At 45.6% G+C, this 26307-nt stretch overlaps 1 protein-coding gene across 3 annotated transcripts in view; it reads left to right on the forward strand.

Moving 5' to 3' along the window:
* Positions 1-26307, forward strand: part of ACVR1C (activin A receptor type 1C) — a 92050-nt gene that overhangs the window by 20731 nt on the left and 45012 nt on the right. For all 3 annotated transcript variants that reach the window (XM_059727370.1, XM_059727371.1, XM_059727372.1), the window contains exon 2: positions 38-268. In XM_059727370.1, coding sequence (XP_059583353.1) covers positions 38-268 — 231 coding nt within the window. The remainder of the gene's footprint in view (positions 1-37; positions 269-26307) is intronic.

The raw sequence follows: 26307 nt of genomic DNA on the forward strand, positions 1-26307 counted from the left end.
CATTTTTCATTAAATACTTTTTTGCAATATTTTTCAGGTCTAAAGTGTGTATGCCAGTTGTGTGAGCATACAAACTTCACCTGCCAAACTGAAGGAGCATGTTGGACTTCAGTCATGCTGACTAATGGCAAAGAAGAAGTGATAAAGTCATGTGTATCTCTTCCAGAATTGAATGCTCAAGTGTTCTGCCATAGTTCTAAAAATGTCACAAAAACAGAATGCTGCTACACTGACTTTTGCAACAACATAACCCTCCATCTGCCTACAGGTAAGCAGCATCTTACTGTTAGGTTTTCCTTGAATAATCTTTCCAGAAGGAAAGATATGTAGCAATTGTTGAAAGCTTAATAAGCCCTAGTGTGACAAAATGCAAGTAAATGCAAGTTGTAAAGAACAGTATTTCAATAATATTCCAAACCGCAAAGGTAAATTTAATCATTTAATCATTTAATTTAATTATTACTGGGGAGGGGCCACAGAGGGATTTGAATCAACTTCTTCTACCTTCAGACATTCATATGTGATTCTAATGGTAACCACAGAGAAATATAGATGTCTATGAGGTCAGAATGCTGACTGAAGGAAGCTAATTGCATTGCCAAACAGACATATCTTTCTATGCTAGTGTATCTTAATTCAGAATTCCAACTTATTTATTGATATTTAGATCTAGACCTTTTACATAGTTGTACCCAAGTGTACCAGGGCCTTGTAAGTATCATTACTTTCTACTGGGCAGTAACACAGACATAAATTTGGGCTGTTAATTAGATTAGTCTTAGAGATCTGTGTATGTTGCTGAATGAAAAGAACATGAAGAGATTACTTGACAGTATATGGTTCTTTATTAGTGAATAATAGAACATAATTCCTGCCCGGAGGGTTTTGCAGTCTAAACTGGACGTACCAACATTTATATGACAATCTTGATTAAATGTCTAAGATAGAAAACAGGGTAGAAGAGTTTGAGAATATCACTCTTCTAAGAAGGAAGAAAACTAGACGCTCATTATCTGGGTAGTTAATTGTTCGTCTGAAGCTCCTGTGTCATCTGTGGGCCACTGATCGGTGCGAAGGCTGCATAATTCTTAATCCCTGCATTATTTGGTTTGTTACAAACCATGAGTGTTGCCCTTTCTTTTAATTTTGACTAGTTGCTTATAAGAGTCCTGTGAACTGTCATTTGATCAAGGTGGCTGGGAAATTAGAGCTCGTGTTGGAATATTTACATGGTAGAATTTTTCTCTTAATTGCTTGTTAATATTAGGTTCAGAAGGGGGAAGGTAGAGCCAAACAAAGAGTGCACAGTATAACTATTTTTACAGTTCAGGTTCATCCCTTTATATTATTTGGGACAAAGGCTTTATGAGACAACATCTCTGTCTGTACTTTTAGCAAGTTTGTAAGTATGTCTTGAACATTTAAATTCTGCAAACAAGTGTAGCAGTGGACTGTGTAGCAGCTTATGGTCAGTATTACATTGGTATCATTGCCTTGCCAGTAAGTGTAAGATTCCTGGTTCCAATTACAGATGCAAGTCTGAGGAAAGGATTTACTTTTCCTGGAACAGTGTATAGCATATGTTTGGTGCCACATTTGTGTCTGGCAGACTCAAAGTTGTAACTCAAAGTTGTGTAATTGAGAGAACAGGATTTATTGCTGTTTTTTTTTCCATTCTAACTTTAGATTTTATTTACAGATATAGACTATGCTTCTACCCTTCATTTTTAATTAATATATTTCTAATAAATCATCCACTACCTTTAAGACATGTAGCATTTGTTTGTAAAGCCTGTTACCTTATCCAAGTTAATTTGTTTACTGTCTGTATTGATGTCTTGTATAATAGGTCCTATGTGTTATGATGTTATGTAGTACTCTACAGAGAGAATTAGGATAGCTCCTTTGAAGATGTTATAAGCTGGGCTAGGAACCAGGCATTGTATTTATCCTGGGAAAAGCTTCTCCCTGGAACAGAAAAGTCCCAGGATCGACATGTAGACACATCACCCTTTCAGTTGGGGTTTAATGAGTGTCTGCATGCCCTACTGCTTTTTGCCTTTGATTCAATGATACAATCCCAGAACAGCCATTCAGATACACTTCCTGATGTCCCAGGACAAACTGTTAGCATTTTTTGTCCTGTGAGCCTTTTTAGGATTTGTCACAGAGTGACCTGTAAGACATTGGTTTGGGGAAAGTAGAGGGATTTTTGATGAGACCAGCAGAGGGAAGTATTCCTGGAAAAAGATGGGGGTTGAAGATGCAGAGTTTTAGAGGGTGTGTCTACACATGCAGTTAATGTGACTGAATAAACTTAGTTTGAGCCGGAGTAAACTAAGATATGTCCAGGGAATAAATTAAGATGCGCCCACATGTAGATGCGCCCAGAGAGTTCCATAAGAGAAGGGTAAAGATTGGAAGTGTGAGACCAGAGAGTGGAACAATAAAATAGGTAGAGTAGGAGCGATGTGAGGAGCAAGTTGAGGGTTTAAAGGGAATTAGATCAGAGACATGGGCGGGATCTTCTAAGGGATCATGGAATCTAACAAGGTAAGAAGAAGCCAGTGCAGTGTTGGACATGGTGTATGTGATGACTTTGCTGGAAGTATTGTGGACAGGCTTGAGGGAGGGTGGAGAGAGTACTTCAGAATTTTTACATGAAGTTATATGGGGATATCATTGACAAGGTATATGAGGGTATACTTTTTCAACCCTTTTGGTCTTTCTCAGTTCAGCCTTCATTATCTTTGTCTTCTTTTTCTTCCTTATTTATAGAGGCCTATTTTCTTCAAACTGGTGCTGGCTTATGGCCATATTCTGAAAAGTAGCTCATCTCACCTAGATATACCTTTCCCCCTTCTTTTTTCCACCAATCAGATAACAGCTGGGAGGGGCTTGCCCTGCTCCTGCTTGGAGGCGGGGGGTGCAAGGAGCCCCTGGACCCGATTGAAGGCTGCGCTTTGCAGGTCCAGCAGACTTCAGGGGCAGGGCCTCTGGTGTAAATACAAGCTCAGCATGCTCAGCACACTGGGCAGATACAGCAAAGGATGGTGAGGAGAGAGGAACTCCAGAGAAGACCATCATTTGGACCCTCCCTGGTCCTCGACAGTGTGTGGATCGGTGCATGGAGGGTCGGCCCTGGGAGCAGCTCGAGGATGCTCAAGTTAGCCCTGGCTCTAGGCTGGATAACCAGAGCCCAGTGTGGCTCAGCAATAAACTAAAAGAGCCCCCGTGCTGAGAGCAGGGCTCGGGAAGGGGAAAGACCCCTGGCGTGATGCTGGGGAACTGGAGCCAGTGGCAGCTCCCATAGGAGTTCCCTGGGTGCTCAACGCAGGGCCCAGGGCCCAGAGGGAAGAACCCTCAACTCGAGGCCGATGGCTCCAGGAAGCCTGAGATGGTGTGGGGACCCAGAGGCCAGATTGACAGCTCCCAGAGGAAGGACCATGACTTACTGGGAACCCAGGTCCTGCAGGGGAGGCACCCCTGGGCAAGGGACCCTGGGGGGAGTGGGCCTGGGGGAAAAGGACCCTATCCCATTTGAAGGACCAAGTGGTTGGAGCCCAGACAGGGCGCATCTAGTATCTGGTAGTTATGTTTCCTATTCAGTATCTATTGTTATTGTTCGTGTATAAATATTTGGGTGTATTAATTCCATATAATGGGCTCTGTAAGGATGTCTTTATTAGATAACCCACTTGTGGTATAAACTTGCTAGATTGATTGTCCTCGGATCCACCCCTCTTCTGGCCCTGAGGCCTGGGTACTTACCCAAATGCCCTCCCTAGGGTCGACTTCCTCCAGCTAACAGACCTTTATATGTATATTTGTGTCTATATCTGTAATTATATCTATCTTGAGGAGTTTTTTATATATATATATATATATATAGGTTGGTAACTCAATCAAATGTATATAGTTAAGAACTTTGGGCTTGGGGTAATTGTATACAGGAAAGAGGGCTCTGTTCGAAATTTTGGCATCCCTCTCACAGCACCCCCTCCTGCCTACCTGTCCCATCCGATTGAAGATAGGGCTCACCCTTGGGTGTACCTGGGTTAAGATAATTGTAAGGCTCTGCATAAAAATCAGGAGGGGAGGGAGCCAGGAAGTTTGGAAAGGAGATTGCCTTTCCTAATAACATAAGGAGATGTGTCACCCTGGAGCTGATAAGAAAAATTATTTCCATACTTATGTCTCCAAAACCAGCAATTGTCCCAAGCACACCAAAAAGTTGTAGTCTTTTTTCAGGCCCCCAGATATCACCACATCTGCTCTGAGGAGAATATTCACAAGATCTACCTGGCCAGCCTGAAACCTGCCTTTATGCAATAAGGACATTCCAGTAGAGAAATAGACTTGTGTCTTTGGAAAAGCTACCCAAATGCCCCACAGTAATCTACTGCAATGCAAATCCCTGCCTCCCCCCCTCCCAGACCATACACCCCTAGTGGCTACCTGTTGCCCACACTGGGACCAGTTAGAAGAATTACAGCCTTCACTCAACAAAGATCAGACCTTGAGAGAGAGATTCCCAGCCCTTCTGTTCCTGGCTTTCAAACAACCCTCTAATCTTGCCTAACCCATTTTCAGAAGCAAACTCCCCACTGTGTAACTGACATCAAATGGGACGCAGCCCTGCCTTAACAATAGATGCTTAAACCCGTCAACACATCTTCAATGCTACAATCACAGGCATCACTCCTACACCCACCACAACAAACCCATTAAAATCCATATGTCTTTCTCAAAATGTAATATATGTGATCCAATGCACCAGATACTAGCATGGTATTGAAACGAAACAGAAATTATGTACCTGAGCTTATGACACAGTACAAAATGCCAAGTAAGATTTCAGCCAAGGTTCTTTGGGTGAATCTGATATCTTTTATTAGACCAACTTAAATAGTTGGAAAAAAAATATTTAAGCAAGCTTTTGGGTTTAAAAACCCTTCGTCAGGCTGAGGAAGTTCCTATAGTTGGTCTGTGCTCTTCTTGGATGGAATGAATAGTAAAGAAGTCAGAAGCTGGTCTGCATGCAAGATAGGCAGTCAGTGAAGATGTAAATTGAGGTGTCAGTGAGTGACAGAGAGCCGGGGGGGGGGGGGGAAGGGGGATGAATGTAGCAGTACCTGGTGTCTGGCAGGTTATAATGTGTCATAAATCCAGTGTCTATATTCAGTCCATGATTTTTAGTATCCAGGAGGTTGATGAAGTAGAGTTCATAGGCTCATCTCTGAGAAGTGTTGTGTAAGTTTCCTTTGAGGATCAGGACTGAGAGATTGGAGAGAGAGTGGTTTTCTTGTGAGAAATGTGCCCCCACAGGTAATTGGGTATTCCTGTCTTTGATAGGTTTCAGGTGTGTGTTCATTCTGGTGCGCAGTTGTTGTTTGGTCTCTCCTACGTATTTTCCATCAGGGCATTTGGTGTGGTGCACTGGATGAGATATATTACATTTCTGCAGGTGCCGCTGTAAGATCCAGGAATGCTGATTTTCAGGTTTGTTGGTTGAAGCCATGTTGGTCTAAGGACATGGGCAGACAAAGTTCTTTGTGAGATATCTTTTATTAGACCAACTAAATAGCTGGAAAAATTGTTCTTTGTGAGCTTTTGGGTACAAACGCTCTTTTTCAGGCACAGGGAGAGTTTGTTATTTTCTGTGTGCTCTCTTGGGTGGAATGGAAGCTAGCATGCAAAATGCAAGTCTGTGAAAATGTAAATGTGTGGCAGCGAGGATCCAAGGTCCTGGGAGATGATTGGTGTGTGAGATAGGTAGGAATGGTGGGGGAAGAGGGAAGAAAGTAGCTGGTAAAATGCAGACAAGTTTCCTGGGGTGAGCAGATGGCAGGCCAGTAATAATGTGTCATAAATCCAAATGTCTACATTTAGCCCATGATTTTTTGTATCCAGTAGATTTATGAAGTGAAGTTTTATAGGCTCCTCTATAAAAGCTGTTTTGTAAGTTCCCTTTGAGGTTTAGAACCGAGAGATTGGAGTGGTTGTCTTGTGAGAAGTCTGCCCCCACAGGTAACTGGGTATTTTTGTCTTTGATAAAATTTCTGTGTGTGTTCATTCTGGTACACAGTTGTTGTTTGGTTTCTTCTATATATTTTCCATCTGGGCATTTAGTGCACTGGGTGAGATATATTACATTTCTTGAAGTGCAGGTGTAAGAGCCAGAAATGGTGATGTGTGCAAGTTGTAGTGTAGTTGTATACTAGTTATACTACACATTAAACCTATGTATAAAAGTAATACTCATTTTCAGTTGATATTTACTGATAGATACCTGTAATTATTTTAGTTAGCAACCTTACTACATAGGTAGAATCTATAGCTTAATGAAGCAAAATACTTTTATTGTGATTTCATAAAATATGCAGGGATTTGAAAAATGGAACAAGTTTTATACTATAATTGTAGATGGGCAACAGAAGCACTTGTGTCCGTCTAACACATTTGGACTGGTGTTGGTGGAATATCTGGCTTCCTATTGCTGTTAGCAGTAAGGGTAATTTTCATGAGTTTAGCCAAAGACCTTTGCCCTAAACATTTGGGAGAATTCAGACTAGATGCAGTTGTGCAAGTGCCAAGGTTATTTGGTTCCTAGTCTCCTCTGACAGCTTTCTTACGAATTAACATTTTTCAGACGACATGAATATTTGGGTCCAAGTGAAAGAATGATCTTTCATTCTTTCATTGGATTTTACTGGACTTGTAGGCCCCAAATCCTGGCTGTATTAATATTGTTTTTTAGCACAGTCGTGTTGCAAAGTTTTGCCGATGTAGACATGAGAAAATGCCCTTAATTGCCCCATGACCTGGCCCGGCCGGGACCCCGTTCACAGGACCAGGCTGGGTTGTGGGACAATGGGAGCCTGGCAGCTGGTTCAGTGGCACGGGCAGGCAACTCCCAGCTGCTGCATGCATTGCGGGGGAGCAGGGGCATGTTCCCCCCCTTGGCTCCCCTGCACCATGCCCCTGGAAGAGCTGTTGGGCTCTGATTGTCCCATGACCTGGCCCAGCCAGGGCTCCGTTCATGGTAAGTGGGGCCCTGGCTGGGCCCGGTCATGGGACAGTTGAAGCCCTCTGACTCCTCCAGGGGTGCAGCGCCAGGCAGCCAAGTGGGGCACGGCCCCTTTTGGCTGCCTGGCGCCGCACACTTGGAGGAGCCACCAAGGAAGATGCGGGGCGGACACAGGGATCCCACAGGCTCTGTCCCCTCTGGCCCGGTGGTGCAGCTGAGACTGGCCCCATTCCGGGCCCCGCCACGTGTTGCGGGGCTGGGGCTGGTGTGGGGTGGCAAACTCACAGGGGCTGCTGGCACTGGGCAATGACTCCAGGCACATGAGAAAGGATGGGTGCAGCGGGCCCTGGCCCCAGTCCCAGGCATGGCTCTGCTCTGATCCCTGTCCAGTCCTAGTCCCATTCTTCCCCATCCTTCCATGGCCCTTTCCCCTCCCCCTGCAGACTTTCCTGGGAGTGCGTGCACTCAGTCCCCCCCCCCCCCAGTTTTTTTCTCTCTCCACCCATGGGACAGAATTTTCATAATGGTTCTTATGTGCTTTAATTAACAGTTGTACACCTTGTTGCTTATGCAGTAGGTAGACTTTAACATACTGAAATGGCAGTGCTTAAGAGGCAAAGGGCTCTTTTGTGCATTTAAACAGAAGTGCAAAAAGCCCTTTTGACTCATTTTAAATGGGAGTATAGAGCTTAATGCCTAGGTTTGTGGAGATACAAGATGTGACCAGCTATTAAAGGGTGCAAGTACATAGTCAACATAATTAGAGATCTAATTGAGTGCCTAAACTATGCAGTGTGTGATTATATTGAAAAGGTAGCTAACTCATTCTGTACCTGCATATCTAATTATTGAAAGATGTTTCACTGGAAAATTGTTTGGGGAGTACATCCTTTAATTTACTTCGTAGTGAAGCTTAACAAAAAATAAATGGGCAAGCAGCAAAACATTACAGTGAAATATAACTACATTCATAAACCAAAGAAGCATAAATAACAAAAACCCACTATAATCTGGTGGCTGAATTATTCATAAATTGTAAGGCTGGAAGGGACTTCGAAAGATCATCGGGTCCAGCCCCCTGCACCAGTCAGGAAAGATAACTGCTGGGTGACCCCAGCAAGGTGACCATCCAGTCTCCTCTTGAAGATTTCCAGGGTAGGTGATTGCACTACCTCTGGAGGCTTATTCTGCAGCCTGGACACCCTACCTGTGAAGAATTTTTTCCTAATGTTGAGCCTAAAATGGTCTTCCAGGAGTTTGTGGCCATTACTCCTGGTTTTCTCCGCGGGTGCCCTGGTGAACAGTTGTTCGCTGAGCCCCTGATGTAGCAGTAAGCTGCTACCAAGTCCCCTCTCAGCCTTCTCTTTTTCGAGCTGTAGAGTCGCAGGTCCCTCAGCTTTTCCTCGTATGGCTTGCCATGCAAATCTCTAATCATACAGGTGGCTCTTGTCTGGACTCTTTCAAGCTTTACCACATCTTTATTAAAGTGCGGCGCCCAGGATTGGACACAGTACTCCAGCTGTGGTCTCACCAGTGCTGAGTAGAACAGAAGAATCACTTCCTTGGTTTTGTTGGAGATGCATCGATTGATGCATGCCAGAGTATTATTTGCCCTGATGGCTATAGCGCTGCACTGCTGGCTCATATTCATACTATGGTCTATTATTACCCCCAGGTCCCTTTCATCTGTGGTGCTGGTCAGTTTGGCACCACCAAGTCTGTAGGTGTGCAGGGGATTGTTTGTCCCCAGATGGAGCACTTTACATTTCCCAGTGTTGAACTTCATCTGGTTCCAACCTGTCCAGCTTGCCAGCCTGTCTAGATCTGCCTGCATCTGTAGCCTATCTTCAAGTGTGACCACACTTCCCTATAACTTGGTGTCATCCGTGAACTTGGCCAGTGAGCTCTTCACCCCCACATTCAAATCATTAATAAAGATGTTGAAGAGTACTGGACCAAGCATTGACCCCTGTGTGAGACCATATTAGAAGTATTTTTCAAGGATTTATTTTCACAAACCTGGTGTTGTTTGCCTGCTACAAAGACTTCCCTATAGGTCCACTTCCATTCTACCTTTTTGCTGGTAACTTTTATACAGGGAGCATGTTTGTGCTGCCTCTGATGTGTATTGCTTGTTAATATAGTAATTTCCAGAGATGGTTGGTATCAGGATGCCAGAGCATTACGGTTTGAAGGGGAGCAATTCTTGTTGACTGGAAAGTTACAGAAGAAGATGCCATGGTAATTTTCATGCATTGAAAATACATTGGTGTTTTGGGTTTTCTTAGAATGGCATTTTTACCTTTTCAGTATGTTATACTGCCAAGTCTACTTTATTGAGCAGGCTTTTAACTCCCTATGAAGAGCAAGTATGTAGAAAGAACAGGGTTCACTGTTTTACAGGTGCTTGTCAAGTTTGAGGAGAGTTAGGCTCTTGGACCCCCAAGCCCTCCCCATGCCAGTGCAACACCCACTCCAGCCATTCTGGGACTGCACTGCACATGGTGCTAGCTTTGGCTGGATTGAGATATGAGCCTCACAGGGCTCCCACTCCAGCCAGTCGGGGGTGGATGCTGTGTGCAGCGCAGGCCCAGACCAGCTACAGTGGGTACTGTGTGCAGCACAATCCTGGACTGGCTACAGCAGGCTCTGGACCAGGAATGTGGGGGACCCCCAGAGCTCCTCCATCCCACATACTGGATCCAGTACCCACTGCGGCTGGTTGTGGCACCTGCTCTGGAATCGTCACTGCACACAGCACTCTCGCCAGATCAACCAGGCTGGCACCACGTGCGACTCGCATCCCAGACCAGCCAGAGTGGGTGCTGCATGCGGTGCAGTTCTTGAGTGGGTGCCGTGGGCACTGGATTTGGCATGTGGGGGTGGGGGATGGGAGAGTGAGGTCCCAGACTGGCCCTGTGCGGCCAGCACCAGGGGCCAGATGATGTAGTTCTATGGCCAGATCTGGCTTGTGGACTTTCTCTTTGACATCCCTGCATTACAAATTTTGAAGCCGTAAAACATTTTCTTTTTTAAATGATAGCCCTCCATTTAGCCATGCAATGTCACTTGCACATGGGGGCTTATGTTTTCCAATGTGAATACAAATTTAAAAGCGGAGCACAACAATGAATAAACTTTACCCCCCAATATAAGATGATCAAATATTTTCTGCCTGTTGACATAATCTGGATAGGTCATAGGTCATAAATCAAAAGCTTACACTCTGCAAACATCAGAAGTAGCTTTATTTTTAAAAAACTATTAAACGATGACTGACGTATCATGAGGATGTCTTGCCAAAAGGCAGATTGTTTACTGAAATTGTCTGTATATTAGTTTCCCTAGTAAAGCCATAGGTGGCAGCACGAAGTGTTCAGCAACAGAAGCTTTATGATGATCCTCTTGTTCCTTTTTTTACTTTTGGCTGAGAAGGACATGATCCAAAATTAATGATTTATTGTCTGATTCAGGACTAAATCTTATTTTGCAGCTGGTACATGGAGTGGTGGTGTGGTGACAAAAGTTTGCAAATGCTGTCATAACTTGGATAACTAACTTTTGATAGACTAACTTAGTGGTGGGCAAATAAGGGCTGTGGGCTGGATCTGGCCCATCAACTGGTTGGATCTAACCTGTGGGAAGCCGCCTGCCAATTGATTGCATCTGGCCCAGGGGGCTCTGCACGGGGCTGAGCCCCACCTGGGGCAGCCCAGGCTGTGCTCCCACCCACCTGACCCCTCCCCCCCCCAATGCACACAGTCCATGCAGGGCTGCCATCAGTGAGACTACAGCTACCCAGTTACTGCTCAGGTCCCCTGCCTCCAGTGTCTTTTCCTCCTCCTCCTGTTCCTGCTGTGCCACTCTGGGCAGCAGGCAGTGTGGGGAAGCCATGGGGGTGCGTGCCAGGCACTGCATACCTAGCCAGGTATGGGGGAAGCTGAACCTGGGCAGCTCCTGCCCCAGTGTGTGTGTCTCCAGTTCCAGCTCCCGGCTGCCTTTCACCTACTCCACCCATCTGGTGTGATGAGCAGCCACTTGCAGGTGGCCAAGTGGGTGGAAGGTGGCTGGGAACTATAGCTGAAGCCCCATGCACTGCGCCAGGAGTGGCTTAGCTTCAGCTTCCCCTCCTCCCTCTCCCCCTCAGTGTGCTAGGCATGTGGTGCCTGGCACCCCCCCCCCCCCCCAAGGCTTCCCTGCATTGCCTGGTGCCCAGAGTGATGCAGCAGGGACAGGAAAAGGAGGAGCTGCTGGAGGCAGGGGAAGCTGAGTAGTAGTTGGCATTATTACCCCCAGGTCCCTTTCATTTGTGGTGCATATAGACCAGGTGGCTGCAGCTACACTAGGAGCAGCCTGGACAGGAAACTGTGTGTGTTGGCTGGGTCTACGGCAGCGCTGTCTGGCGGGTGCAGGCCAGGGTGGGTGGGAGCATGGCGTGGGCTGCTATGGGTGGGTGGGGCTCAACTCCATATGGAGTACCTCGGGGGCAGCCGTGGGCCTGTGGGGTGGACTGCACCTGCACTGTCTGGGCGAGCTCAGCTGCATGCGTTCTCTGCCCCTCCTATCCCCCTGCCCCTGGCTGGCTCCTGGAACCTAGCATGTGGGAGGCTCCCCCCGCACCACACACGTCCCGTCCCCATCCTCCCCCCCACAAGGTACATGAGTAAAAGTTTATTTTGATTTATTATGCAATCACCTCTATATACATTACTCAAAAAAAAAAAATCAATCAGGACAAAACTTTTTTTTAAACAACATTTAAAATATTTTGTGGTAGATGTTTGATTTGTTTTTTATCTATAATTTGTTAAAATGGTGTAGTCTAAAAGATTTTGTGTGTGTGGCCCTCAACTCACCAAAACTGGTTAAGTGGCCCTCCAGCCAAAATAATTGCTCACCTCTGGACTAACCACTTCTAGTTTTGGCTTGTTTTACACCCCTTTGTGAAATGTATACTCTCATGTAAGTCCAATGTAAAATTAATATGCAGATGTCAGTGTTATCCAGGTGTTTATGATACTCTAGGTTTTTTTTCTTCACATTACTATTTCTAGTTTTTATTTCCAGCAGTTTTCTGACTTAAATTGACCTTTGTCTGCCCAGCCCGTAGTTGCAACAAATCTTGTTAAAATGAAGTATACTTTTGTATTAGTCTGCCTTTGTTTCTGTATTTTGGAGGAGAAATGGCTCTGGGCACTTTCAGTATGATGCAGACTATTTTGAGGAGCTGCTAATAGGATCTATGAGCTTTTTTCAGGTTGTGAACCCTGTTAATAGGTGGCTAACCTTCCTAGATTATCAGGCCACATTGCAGCCTCAAATTAATTGATTTACAACTACTGAGCTATTGTATAATTTGGAGAGACACTTGGCCAGGAGGAGGTAACATTAGAAGAAAAGCAGCATAATCTAAATTTGTTGCCAAACCATGGACTGAAAGTACTTAAATCAGTTTAACCATATAAAACTAATCATGGTACCAGAGATGCTTGAAGTATTAACTAACACAATGCATTTGTCACATTGTCATGAGGTCAGGGATGAGCAGCACCTGAGATCTCTACCCCAGTTTGCGGGGTGAAGAATTATATGTGAATACTATTATCAAGAAATGTTGCAACAGTAATCCCAGAGTGCAATTTCTGTGGTTCATAGTCCCCCAGGCTTGTCCTCTCCATCTGGCTCCAGGTGTCTTTGACATTGGGTACAGATCAAAGATTGTAAGAAAAGAGTCCATCTGTAAGGGAATTATGGTTCAAATCATGTTGTCTCAAAGGTGGTGACAGTCAATGATGTTGCCTTCTACCTCACGTTGGGGTATTTAGGTAGCATCCATGATGCTGGGGAGTTTGTGTTCCATATTCTATTTCTGCTTTTCAGATCTTTTGCCCTCTTTTGTCCCCATCAGTGTTGTGGGGACTCCTTTTGAACCATCATCCATTGCTAGGGCACCTTTTCTTCTCTGGTTATCAGAGTCCAGCAACTCAACCAACTCTGAACTTTTAGAGTGTTTTCAAATTTTATTCTGGTTCCTATGCAGTTCTGCTGGCCACCTTTCCAAGAGCTGCCTGTAATTTATTTCCTGTACCTCTCTTTTTCACCTCTCTTCCTGGAAGAGCTCTAGGCTGTTTTTCCTCTTGCTTCACCTTTGGCAATATGCATTTAAATTTCTAACATCATTTATTGCCACTGTCACAGTTGCTTCCCACAGCCATGCCCAGGTTCTGGGGTGAGCCGTACTGGTGATCTCTTCCCTAGTGTCTTTTGTGTGCATAGTTCCTAAGTTCTTTTAAGGATCATGTGTGTTCTCTGGAGATATACTATCTCTGTCATCATTTTGTTTCTTCCTTGTTTTCTGTGATTTACTCTGTGTAGTTAGCTAGAATAGTATCATATAGGTCAAGTGAAGTACACAATATTCATATGAAATAATACAGATATCTCCCTCATTCTGCATGCCAACAAAGTTCTTGACATTGGATTGCTGTACTGGTTTCACTAAGGTTTTTTGGGGCATCTATACACATGTTCCAGGGTGGGGGTGGGTGGGCACTTTGATTAGAGCGACTCTAAGAGCTGTTCTAATTAAAGTGCCTGCAGCTTTATGTGTATTCAGCATCCCGTGCTTCAGAATGGTGTCATGGGCACTTTAACTAAAGCACATTTGATGTGTTTTAGTTAAAGCGCCCCTGCTGCCATTTTGAAATGTGGGGACACTGAATACACACGACACAGAGACTGCTGGAGCGCAGTAATTAGCATGCTCCAGCAGACTCGCAGCAGACTTAATTAATCGAGTCTGCTTTGATGTGTTCTAATTGGCATGCATTGGAGCAGAGCTCTGGTCATGTGTATAAGTGCCCTTTGAGACTATTTGGAGGCAGGGAAACTGCTCATTCCAGGAAAGAACAGGATTACCAGACACAACAGCTGGAAAGCTGGCAGGTTTTGCTTGAACAGTGCAGAGATGAGTCTTAATGTCTCGTTTTATTTTTTTAAATAATGTTCTTAACATGTAGATCTCAGCACTTTACAAAAGAGGGTAAGCACCATTTTACCCATTTACAGATAGAGAAATTTAGGTGTAGAGGGTTGCAATCAGGGCTACAAAATTCTTGCGAACTTTTAGAAGCTGAGGTTCAAATTCTGTAGGCCTGCCCTTTAGCATGATAATCCGTAAAGGAAAAAAACCTTAAATTTTTGGCATGGCAAACCGTATTAGATAGTTAGGCCTAAACTAATAATTGATTACAATAGGGTAATCGATATGGATGGTAATAGGGTAGATATTTTTGTGAAATGTATGCAGTTTACCACTCTACATTTCTGGTTCAATGACAAATTTTCAGCATTGAGTCAGACATAAATCTTTACCTTTTACTATTTACTTTTAAATATTTTTCTCACTCCTATCCAAGTGTGTCTTGGGATTCTGGGTTCAAAGAGGGTAAACCTGAATAAAAGAGTGAGGAAAGAACCATTTTGCATATGTACGTTGCTCACTGATGTTAAAGTTCTCGAGAGAGAGACAGCATCTCCATTTAGATCAAGGATGTCAAACTCACATTCTTCCCTGGGCTGGATCCAGATGGTAGGGCTTCTTGCAGGCCTGGTCTAGACCAGGACACAAAGTGGCTCCAGTGGCAGCGGCTATGGCTTGCATTCCTGCTTGGTGCATGCAGCGGTTCTGGTTCCTGCTTCCACCATGTATTCCATGCCAGAGCTGGAGCTGCTGCCCCCACACATGTTTTATGCTGTGGTGGTAGCTCTGGCTCTAGCACAGAGCCCATGGGAATGATGAGTCCAGTACAAGGCACGTGACAGCAGCGATGTCAGCAGACAAGGAGCTGGGGTTGTGGTGGTGATGGTGGGTGGTGTCCAGAGAGTGACTGGGGCTTAAATATGTTTGCAAAGTATTAAAGCAGCTTTTGACAGCAACTGCCGCATTTAAAATGACAAAAGAATGTTCATTTTAAACCATTAAATTTCAAATCAACTGTTGTCCTGAAATTTTCTGATTAAAACCAAATACTATGTTACTGATGTTTTGGGTTAAAAAAATTGCTTCACTTGTTTGACAGCTATGCAAAAGTATACCTTTTCTTTCATTGATTGTGTTTAAAAAAATAAATATTCCCCTATTAACATTTTTACAACTCTGTTTTAATATGTCAATATTTTAGGCTTGAAGATTGTTCCCCAGCTCATGCTCTGTGTCCCAGCAACAGGCTGAGACACAGATGGGGGGAAAAAAGTTTGCAGGGCTTTTTTCTGTCCCATACTTAAGATCCCATAGTCTTGATTTTGAAGCAGGTAGAAGGGGGTTCTGTTTTTTCTCCATTCATTCTCCTACTCAGAGGGTGAAGGCAGGCAAGTACAATAGATAAAGGTGCAAATGACACTGTCTGCCTTGTCTCCTTTCCTTTCCCTTTCTTCCCTGTTTTAGTTTACTTCATCCATCATTAGTTTCATTAGAAAGCTTCAAAAAGGGGAAATAGTCTTACCACCTCCTCTTATTTGTCTACTTTCTGTGTTTTTTTGCTAATCTCCTTTATCTTTTTAATAATGCTTTTTAAAAGCCACACTGGGCCCTCTGGGGCCTACCCGAATTTAACTGCCACGAGCTTGTAATTAGTTGTCTACTCAGATGCTAATGCTTTTTGGTTTCATTTAATTGATAGGCTTTTTCAGACAGAACTGTCAGCAGGTGGGGCAAGATCTGCCTCATTTGGCAATAGGGATTTGAAAAAAGAATCGTTGCATCTTCCCATTAGTAATAGTGTGTTGTTGGCACTTTCTGTGGTCTCATTAGATGCGTCCAGAGAAACGTTGGACTGTTGACAACTCTAGGCCTGGATACACACAACACATTTACTCCAGTTAATTTACGTTGATTCTGGTCACAGATGTAAATCACACCTGGGTCCAGGGGGGACAGTCAAGTTGCTTATTTCAGTATAGCAAATTGTTTTCTACAATTATTGTGCCTTGTTATTAGGTTCTAGGGAGCTAATCCTATCTTGTTGCATTGCACAAACAGATACTTGGGAGGAAACTCCAAACCTAGGACCCTTACACTGGGATAACTTTCATCAGTGTAGTTTTGCTACAGATTTTTTTCAGATGTGATTCGATACCAAATTGGAAGCAGTTACCATGGTGTAGTGGATTAGATCATCCGTCTGTCTGCTCCTTTTTACATTGATTGTTGATACCAATGTAAACATGCCATGTGTCCATGGTCTCTGCTTAAGCACAATTTGAGTTACAGTTGAATCAACTACTACTTTTGAAAAACATCACTTTAATTCAGTTCTATAGGGTTGAGTCAGCCTTTGAGAACTCTTACCTGTGCTGTGTTATTCCAAAATATAGTCTACATTTCTAATCACCTTTTTTTGAGAATTCTCTATATATGCCAGATATCCATGAAGTATCCACTTCCGGTGATAATGTGCCTACAAGCCTCTCCTAGCCTTTCTGGATAATGCAGGCTATACATCTAGTTGTTGTTGCTGCTAAATATGATGATGATGATGAAATATTTACTGCTTATGCTGCAGGCTCCAGTTTCTCATTCCATGGAGGAATTCATAAAAATATAATTTCTATATTCCTTTGAATCTAAGATGCACTTTAAAAAAAAACAAATTTCTTCTAAAATAGCTTTTGTCTTATATTCAAGTAAAAAAACAAGTAAAAAGCTCATATTATGCAGCATAGAAGTTGTATCCTTGTAGATGTGTCTTTATTTCATGTTTTATTTCTTTTTTTGGGTGCATTGTAAGTTCAAAGACATCCCAAATTTGAAGGAACATGGCATTTAAAATAAGGCCTGGGAGTTGGATATGTGTGTGTGAGGGGGAGCTGATTTATTAATGCAGTTTGTGCATCTGAGAGACTTTTCTGTCCCTCCAGAGCATCTGCTTCTGTTCAGTCTCTGACGATCTTACCTTTTACCCAAATGACTGCCCAGACTGTGATTGTGAGATATGTTTGGAAGTTTGGGAAGCTTTTAATTTTGGCCTTTGGTCCAGTTTACATGGTGCATGGATTTTTAAATTAATATTTTCTACATTGTGCCTGCCTCTACGCTATCAGGCATTCTCGTGCAGCCTTAGCCCAGCCTATCGATCTTGTCTGTCCCGGGCCTGCAAGTGGACCCCAAAGGCTACCCCGGCTGACGTCCGGGGATCCCCTTAACTTGCCTGCCACGACTTTGAATGGAACCTCAGTGGAGGGGTTCCCCTTCGAGGCAGCCTCCAGGGTCATCACGCCCCTTGGCAGGCACTCACGGGGCTCTGACCTCCCCTACACCCCGGCTGCTCGCCACCTTCGGTTGCAGGTCTTCTGGCCCTTTGGCGTCCCTGGTTCCTCTCGGTTTCTTCCCCGGCCTCCCGTGGATCTCCCACCACGAGCCACAGTGTCCCTGGGCCACGGCTCAGGCATGAAGGCTTTAAGGCCCTTGGTCCTAGATTCAACTGTCCTGTGTCCCTAGCTCCCTATTCCAACTACCCCGTGACACAGCGTGCGATCCCCACTACCATGACTACCAGAGAGATGCGACCGGCGGGCCAGGAGGCTACAAAGGAATATAGAGTGCCCCTTAGTCTACGGGCCTGTGTTTTCCCAGTGCCTCAGTGCCCTAGCCCCAGTTGCTTGCCCCACTCGGGGCTCCTATCTCTCCCCTAGGCTTGACCCTACTCCGGGGATGGCGTCCCAGTTGACCAAGGTCCTATGGGTCCCGGCTGACTCTTCTTGGGGATGCTGTAGGCCCGGCTGCTGGCTCCCTTACTTAGTTAACCGTCCCCGCTTGGGGTCTTCTGCCGCTCACCCCATGGCTATCCCAGTTGGGGTTCCCGTTGGCCTTGCCCTCGTTACCTCTTCTCCAGGCTTCCCTGTAGTTGCTCTGGCTTCCCTGGCACTCGTCTCCTCCTCTGCTCTCCCCGCTCACCACTGCTCCCTTTGTCAGCTTCCCTGCCAGCTCTTCTGTCGGCTTCTCTGCCGGCTTCTCTGCTGGCTTCTCTGCCGGCTTGCCAGTCGGCTTCTCTGCTGGCTTCCCTGCCGGCTCCTCTGCCAGTGCCTCCACCGGCTCCGCTGCCGGCTTCTCTGCCAGCTCCGCTGCTGGCTCTGCTGCTGGTGCCTCCGCCGGCTCTGCCCCTGTCGTCCCGGGCTGCCCAACGCAGCAGCTGCGCCTTTCGGGCTGTGGGCTTCCCCGTGGAGCCTCTGCTCACCGGCCTCCGCTCCTGCGCCCTCGGGGCAGCCTTTTGTATCCGCCAGTTGGCGTCTCCAGCTGACATCACCTGGCCCCAGCTGGATATGAACATGGCTGACGAGCCGCGTGGGCAGTTTCTCTGCGCACGCCTCCCCACTCCTTTTGGCCCCTGCAGATGATAAGTTGGGGCTTTCTTCTATTTTGGCCTGGGGTTCTCCTGTAACCCCGGCACCCCTGGGACATGCATGCAAATACAGTTTTAAAAGATGTCCTCTAAAATTGAAATTGTAAAAGTTTTTTTTTAGCAGAAAACTATAACCTACTGGAATTTGAAGCCCAATCCCACAGTACTCAGGCGTTGGGTGTCCTAAAAGGTTCATGAAATACTTTTTTTTTTTTTTTTAAACAATCCTTGGAAGATACCTAATGCTGTATTATGAAATCATTATAGAGTTTGCCAGATATGCTACACTATTTCATACACACTAATTTATATAAAGCTTCTATTTTTATACAGTAAGTAATTGGGTACATTTTAAATATGGGTTGCAAAATATTTTTGATTAATATGCTTCATTTAATACTTTTAAATAGACAAGAGGAAAGTTATTTTCTTATGTTCCCTGAAAAATTAACATTGCACAATTGCCATATTTATTTTTGGCCATCCAGGCAAAAATTGCTGATTATGCCTCCTTCTGTGCCTGCTGATTATGCCTTCTTTTGAACTTGTTTTCTTAACATGTAACATATTTGTGCGAGTTTGTCCCAACAATGCTTTTTTCCTCATAACTTGACTGGTAAATTCATAATCTGTTAGTTGGGACCTAGCATAAAATAATTTGATAATAGACTGATGTTTACACTTCTCATCCCCTGCTTCATTTGAAATAACAGGTAAATGTAGAACATGTTGGGTGTTTATAGGGGAGAATAAAGGATAGTTAGGGTTAGATATACCAGGAGTGTTTCACTGGTGTAGAAATATCAGTTAGACTGTCTTGGCTAAGTATGGATGTAGCTATACTAGTAAATGCATGAAGTCATAGGGATAACTGCATCTACATGAGGGGCTTCTGCCAACCTATTTATGTTCGTCAGGGATCGCACTTCTTCATGCCCCTGACCAACAGCTCTGCCACCAGAAGTCTAGTCTAGAAATATTGTATTGTGCTGCCTGCATTTTTACCAGGAAAACATCTACCACAGTGTGGATGCAGATATATTAGTAAAAAGGTGCATTATACTGGTATAGCTGTTCCTGTACAAGAAAGGAAATAAACTCTCTGGCTGCGTCCAGATGAGCACAGCTGTATGGTATGTGGTGCCGCAGACATGAGTGCCCTGAGGGCCTGCTGCTGGCTTCTGCTACTTGTGGTGGGGGCTGTGTGCGGGCGGGGGGGGTGGGGGGGTGGGCAGGGCACCTCTGCCGCACAGTCTGGGCCAGGCAGGCTCCATGGCTGCCCCGACTGAGGTACCTGCTTGTTTGCAAGTAGCTCCTGCAGGCTGGAATTCAGCCAGCCCACAAAGAGCTGTTTGCAAATGGGGAAACTCGTGGTTTCCCCTTTAAAAGGGAAAATTCATGTTTTCCCGTGTGAAACGGAAAGCCCATGTCCTTTCTTACCAGGATTGCCTGTGGTCCCTGCCACATACTCCAGGTCCTCCTGACTGCTGCTGGCCCGGAGCTGAGATCTAGGGGTGTCAGCCTCTGGGGCACAGGCACAGCTGGCCCCCATGCATGGCTGGAAGGCAGCCTGCCTGTCCTGCTGCTGTGCCAGGCTCTGGACAACCCAGGACAGAGCCTGGGTCCCAGCTACCTCTGGAGCCACTGCTGCTAGCCATGCCCGACTATTTTCTTATTATGCAGGGGCAAGCAGCAGGCATAGAGACCCTCTGACCAGATGCTAGAGCATCTCCTTGGAGGACCCAGCCTCCAGTTGCTTCTGGGCATGCTCCAGGAGCATGCCCCGTGCCACTTTTTTTTGGTGTGTTACCTGTTACCAGGATTCCCTGGTATCAAACGTAAGAGCCCACGCTACAAATATGCAGCGTGGGCAACATTTTTTAGTTCGTGAGGTGCCTTCTGCGGTGTCTCAAACTGCTTTGAAACACTGCAGCAGACATGTGCAAGCTCATGTGGACTTGGCCTCTTAATTCAGTCCCCCATCACCTTATACTTTCACAAAGCTGTTGTAAGAGCCCATTGGAGCCAGGTGTGTTGAGCAGAGCTCACATAACACAATGCTTATCAGTTAGTGTTTGGACTCTGAATGAAGCATGCTTTGGTTAGACTTGGTTGTGTAAGTGATTGCACATTTTAACACTAATACAATTGCATTCTCACTAGCACATGTCGTAGTATAGTTATTTTGACTTAAAATAAAAATCACATCCCTAGGGACATGTCTACATCCACTCCAGAGTGTGCTATGGATTGTGATGATGAAGCATGGCATGCTACTTACACAAATGGTTGTAATGCAGGGTTATAGAAGTGCTGGGTACATGTCAGTCAGCTCACTGTGCTGTGTAGAGCAAGCATCACTTGTACATCACTATGTCATTCTGTGGTGTGGCTCTTTGGAGGTATAGACAGAATTGTATAGCTATAACCTTTATGCTTAGACCTGGCCTGCAACATAATGTTCAGCAGAGACTGTGCTTGGACACAGCTCTACAGAAGTGACTTCCCAGTGTCAGTAAGGAGTACAGTTAAGGAACAGATGGACTGCTGTTTTGGGGAGCAAGGTACAACAGCTCCTGCTAGTATTGATAACTGGACAGCCAGAGGGGATTAGCTGCTGTGAAAATGGGGAGTGAAAATTAGGAGTAGTGAAAATAGGGAGTGAAACTCTTGACTTCTGAAAGAATCTCTGAGACTTTGAGCTGGTAGAAGGAGTAGCAGCTTTGGGACTCTCATTTCTTCTGTTTTTATAGCAAAGCAGGTGAGAATGGTGGGCTCCTGACCTCTCATAGCTGGCAGCAGTGGTGGCTCCTGGCAGAGACCCAAGTCCTTCACCCTCTAAGGCTAAATCCTACTCAGTTTGCTTACATGGAGATAGCCACTGATCCAAAGGGGCAGTACCCAGATAAATAACTTGAATAATATTTGCTCATTAGAGAGAGAGAGTCCCTTAGCATGTGCCTTTATTGGTGCTTTACAAAAGTGATACCCCCTGTCCCGCTGCCTTACTGCTGTGCAATTGCACCTGTAGAGGTTCTTGATTCATGATTCTTTTTAGGTAACCTCACCTTGAAAAAGGAAGATGTATGGGCACCATCGCAGCCAACTGACTTACAGGATATCGTGCTTCTCAGCAGACTCAGTTAAACAGTATTAAATTAGTGAACGTTACTACAAACTTGATAGAGGTGTCAGTTATATGAAAGCATAACTTCTCAAACTTCTACACTAACTAGCAAATTGTCCGTCAAGAATGACGGGGGTGAGGTGGGTGGGGACAGAGCCCCGCATCCGGCCCTGAGCCCTTTCCACCCTGCCGCTCTGGGTCTGGGCCTGCTTCACCCTCACTGCCACTCGGGGTCCAGGCCCACTCCACCCCCTGCGCCACTCTGGGTGCAGGTCCTGTCCACCTCCCCACACTGCTCCACATCCAGGTCTGCTCTACCCCCGCTGCTGCTCTGGGCCCAGCCCCACTCCACCCCCCTGCCACTCTGGATTTGGCCCTGCTCTACCCTGCCCCCCCACACTGCTCTAGGTCTGGCCCCAGTCTATCTGCCCCCCACCCCCGCCACTTTGGGTCTGGCTTTGCTCTACCCCCACCGCCCCATAGCTCTGGATCTGACCCTGCTCTACTCCCCGCCTCACCACTCCAGATCCAGCCCTGCTCTGCCTGCCTCTCCGCCGCTCCAGGTCTGGCCCTGTTCCACCCCTACCCTGCCGCTCTGGAACAAAACAAAACTGCTGTCCGTAAAAATTAAGCAACTGAGAGCTGATTGAAGAACCCTTTTGGAAAGAAGCTTGAAGGCAAGCATTGAAGGACAGGCAGAGCACAGTGCCATTTGGTGTCTGAATCAGGAGTACAACACCTTGCAAGGAAGCATTCTTAGGGCTTTGTAGTTCTGTAGCCTTCCTCCACTCTCTTACCCATATGTTGCCACTGTATGTACCTGACTGGGGATTGGGGGAGAGCTCTGCCTTGGCATTTCCCAAAAAGACCTATTCAGTTTCCCTCTCCTGATAGGACCTCCTGAAGCCAGCCCTACCATGGCTTCACAAGGGGCAAGCCTCTGGCTTTGAGACCTGGCTCTTCTCAGTCCCTAGCTTCCCCAGTGATCTGTAGCACCTCCACTTGGGAGAATTCCTTCTTTTTGGACAGCTCTTAGGAGGGGGTGTGTGATTTCTTCCTTAAAAAGGAAGGTCTCAGAGTGCTGATGTCCCAGCACAACAGACTCTGCTTCAACACAAATAGTTTTTATTGTGCCATTCCAGTTCCCTCTGTCCTTCCACAGACTCCTCTTTGTCCTCCCTGGGATCTTCTTCCTGACCCTTCTGGGGCTGCCCTTTTCCCAGGTCTCTCAGAGCTTCACTCTTTCTCCTTCAGGCCCAGTCAACCACCCTTGCACCAAAACAGTTACAAAATTTATAGTATTAAACCGGGGCACACACTCATCAATGCAATGACACATGAAGTCCTTTCAGGAGGAAGAAGATAGCAGAGCAGAATGTGTTTTGCTGAGGATGAAAGGTAAAAGATGCAGCACCGATATAATGGTGGGAATTTATTGTACCCTACCAGATCAGGAAGAGGAGGAGGTAGATGAAGCACTCTTCAAACAGGTGACAAATCTATCCAAAAGTTATGGGATGGCATTGATGGGAGACTTCAGTTTTCTGGACATCTACTGGAAGGAAAATATAACCAAACAAAATGCCAAGCTGGTTCCTAACTTGGGTGGAGGACACCTTTCTGTTCCACAAGGCTGAGGGTACAGCTAGGGCTTGATCTATCTTGGATCTTATCCTAACCACAAGGGAAGAACTGGTGGAGGATTTGAAGGTGATGGGTAACTTGAGAGGAAGTGATCATGATAAAATAGAGTATCTCCTGAGATGGGGAAAGCATGAGGCCAGTAAAACTAGGATACTAGATTTCAAAAAGGTGGATTTCACATGACTCAAGGCATGGCATCATGAGATGACGGACTGAAGGATATAAGCACCGAGGAGGGCTGAAAGTGTCTAAAGGGCACAGTATTGGAAGCTCAACAAGAAATTGCCCCAACATGATGGAAGCACAATAAGAATGTCAAAAGACCAATGTGGCTGCACAAGGAGCTTCTAGGATATCTCAAATGCAAAAGAAAAGCATATAGGCAATGGGAAAATGGGCAGGTCACCAAGAGCCCTTACCAGGAAATAGCAAGAACTTGCAGGGACAAAACCAGGAATGCAGAGATAAAGAATGAGCTGCATCCGGTGAGGGAGGTTAATGACAACCAAAATAAGTTCTGTAAGTATGTTGGCCAGAAAAGAAAGCAGCTGTGGGTCCATTATTAACTAGCTGGTGTGGGGAGGCGGAGGGGAAATGGACTTTTACCAGAAGGTACAAAGAAGGCAGAGCTACTTAACAGCTATTTTGGCTCAGTCTTCACAAGAAAAGTAAGTTGCAGCCAGATACCTAAAAAGGATTATTTGGAAAAAGAAGGGGACAAGTTGAAGGATGAAGTAACAAAAGAGATGGTTTGGGTCTGAATGAATTCAAGTCAGCAGGGCCTGATGAACTTTATCCCAAGCTGGCAGAGGAGATCTCAGAACGCTTGCCAATAATAGTCATGGGAGATGGGCAAGGTACCAGAGGACTGGAAAAAGGGCTAACACAGTGCTTCTCTTCTTTAAAAAAAAAAAAAAAGAGAGAGGAGGACCAAGGAAGCTAAATACCAGTCAGTCACACCTCAGTACCCTGGAAGTTACTGGAGCATATCCTAAGGAAGTTCTAAGCAGTCACCATGGATTTACTAAGAGCAGATCATGTCAAACAAACTTGATTCCCTTCTTGGACAAAGTAACTGCTTGGGTTCATGAAGGGAATGTTGTGGATATAGTGTATCTGGACTTTAGGAAGACTTTTGATAAGGCCCCACATGACCTTCTCATAAACATATTTGAGAAATGTGGGCTGAACAAAACTACTATAAGGTAAATAGACAACTGGCTCAATAGCTACAAGCAAAGGTTAATTATAAATGGATCCATGTCAGAATGGTAGGTGGTTTTGAGTGGAGTTCCACAGGGGTCCATCCTGGGCTCAGTGCTGTTCAACCTTTTAATCATTTGGATGCTGACATAGAAAGATTCTTGAGCAAATTTGTGAATGACATGACATTGGGAAGGATTATGAACACAGAAGATGGGAGTGAAATTCATAGATTTCATAGACATTTGAGCTGGAGGGGGCCCCGGAGGATCATCAAGTCCAGCCCCTGCCCCATGGGCAGGAAGTCAGCAGGGATCACAGGATCCCAGCAAGATAAGCATCCAAATGTGTCTTGAAGGCGTTCAAAGTTCATGCTTGAACCGCCTCTGGCAGCAGTCTATTCCAAACCTTGGGGGCTCGGACAGTAAAGAAGTTCTTCATTATGTCCAGCCTGAATCGGTCGCGGCAGAGTTTGTGACCGTTCAATCTTGTCATCCCTTGGGGCGCTCTGGTGGACAGGCTGAAGAGTCCCATAGCTCTCAGCCTTTCATCATAAGGTCTGTTTTCCTGACCTCTGATCATGTGCGTGGCTCTCCTCTGACTCCCCAGCCCAGCCCCTGGCTTCTTTACTTTTCATCCCATCCAGGAAGAGCACACACCAACTGCTGAAACTTCCTTAGCCTGACGAAGGGTTTTTGAACTCGAAAGCTTGCTTAATAACTATTCTCCAACTATTTGGGTTGGTCTAATAAAAGATATCAAATTCACCCAAGGAACCTTGTCTGGCTCTCCTCTGTACTCTCTCAAGCTTCTCCACATCCTTTTTGAATTGTGGAGCCCAAAACTGGACCCAGTACTCCAGCTGTAGCCTCACCAAGGCTGAGTACAACGGGAGAATGATGTCACGGGATTTGCTTGAGAAGGATCTATGGATGCAAGCCAGCGTTTTGCTCACTTTACTAGCCACAGCATCACATTGAAGGCTCGTGTTCATCTCGTGGTCAATCATGACCCCCAAGTCCCTTTCATCTATAGCGCTAACCAGAGTAGCACTGCCGAGCCTATAAGCATGCTGCAGGTTTATCCTTCCAAGGTAGAGATACTTGCATTTTTTGGTGTTGAACACCATCAGGTTCTCATCCGCCCATTTCATGAGCCTGTCAAGATCTGCCTGGATCACCCTCTTGTCCTCAGGTGTGGATACTTTACCCCAGAGCTTGGTGTCATCGGCAAACTTCGCTAGCCCACTGCTGACACCAATGTCCACATCATTGATGAAGATGTTTAACAGTATAGGCCCTAGGACAGAGCCTTGAGGGACCCTGCTGGTGACCGCATGCCAAGACGATTGGCTTCCGCCAACCACCACCTTCTGGGTCCTACCACAGAGCCAATTCCCCAGCCAGCGGATCGGGGTGAGGTCAACGCCACAGTTAGCCAGTTTTGCCAAGAGGTGATCATGGGATACCAGATCGAAGGCTTTTTTGAAGTCAAGATATGCAACATCAATCTCTTCTCCCTCGTCCAGGTGATAGGTCATCTCGTCGTAAAAGGAAATGAGATTGGTCAAGCAAGACCTACCTGCAACAAACCCATGCTGGGTATCCCTCAGGATATTGCTGTCAGCTAGTCTGTTAAGGATAGCCTCTTTGATAATCTTTTCCAAGACCTTCCCCAGGGTAGAGGTCAGGCTGATGGGCCTGTAGTTTGCTGGATCTACTTTCCTCCCTTTCTTGAAGATAGGCACAACATTGGCCTTCTTCCAATCTTCAGGCACTTCACCAGAGCACCAGGAGTTCTCAAAGATCCATGCCAGGGGCTAAGCTATGATGCTTACCAGCTCCTTGAGTACCCTTGGGCATAAACCATCAGGGCCGGCTGACTTGAAGGTGTCCAGCCTGTCA

The sequence above is a fragment of the Alligator mississippiensis genome, chromosome 4 (genome assembly GCF_030867095.1).
Source record: "Alligator mississippiensis isolate rAllMis1 chromosome 4, rAllMis1, whole genome shotgun sequence".
Classification (NCBI taxonomy): domain Eukaryota; kingdom Metazoa; phylum Chordata; order Crocodylia; family Alligatoridae; genus Alligator; species Alligator mississippiensis.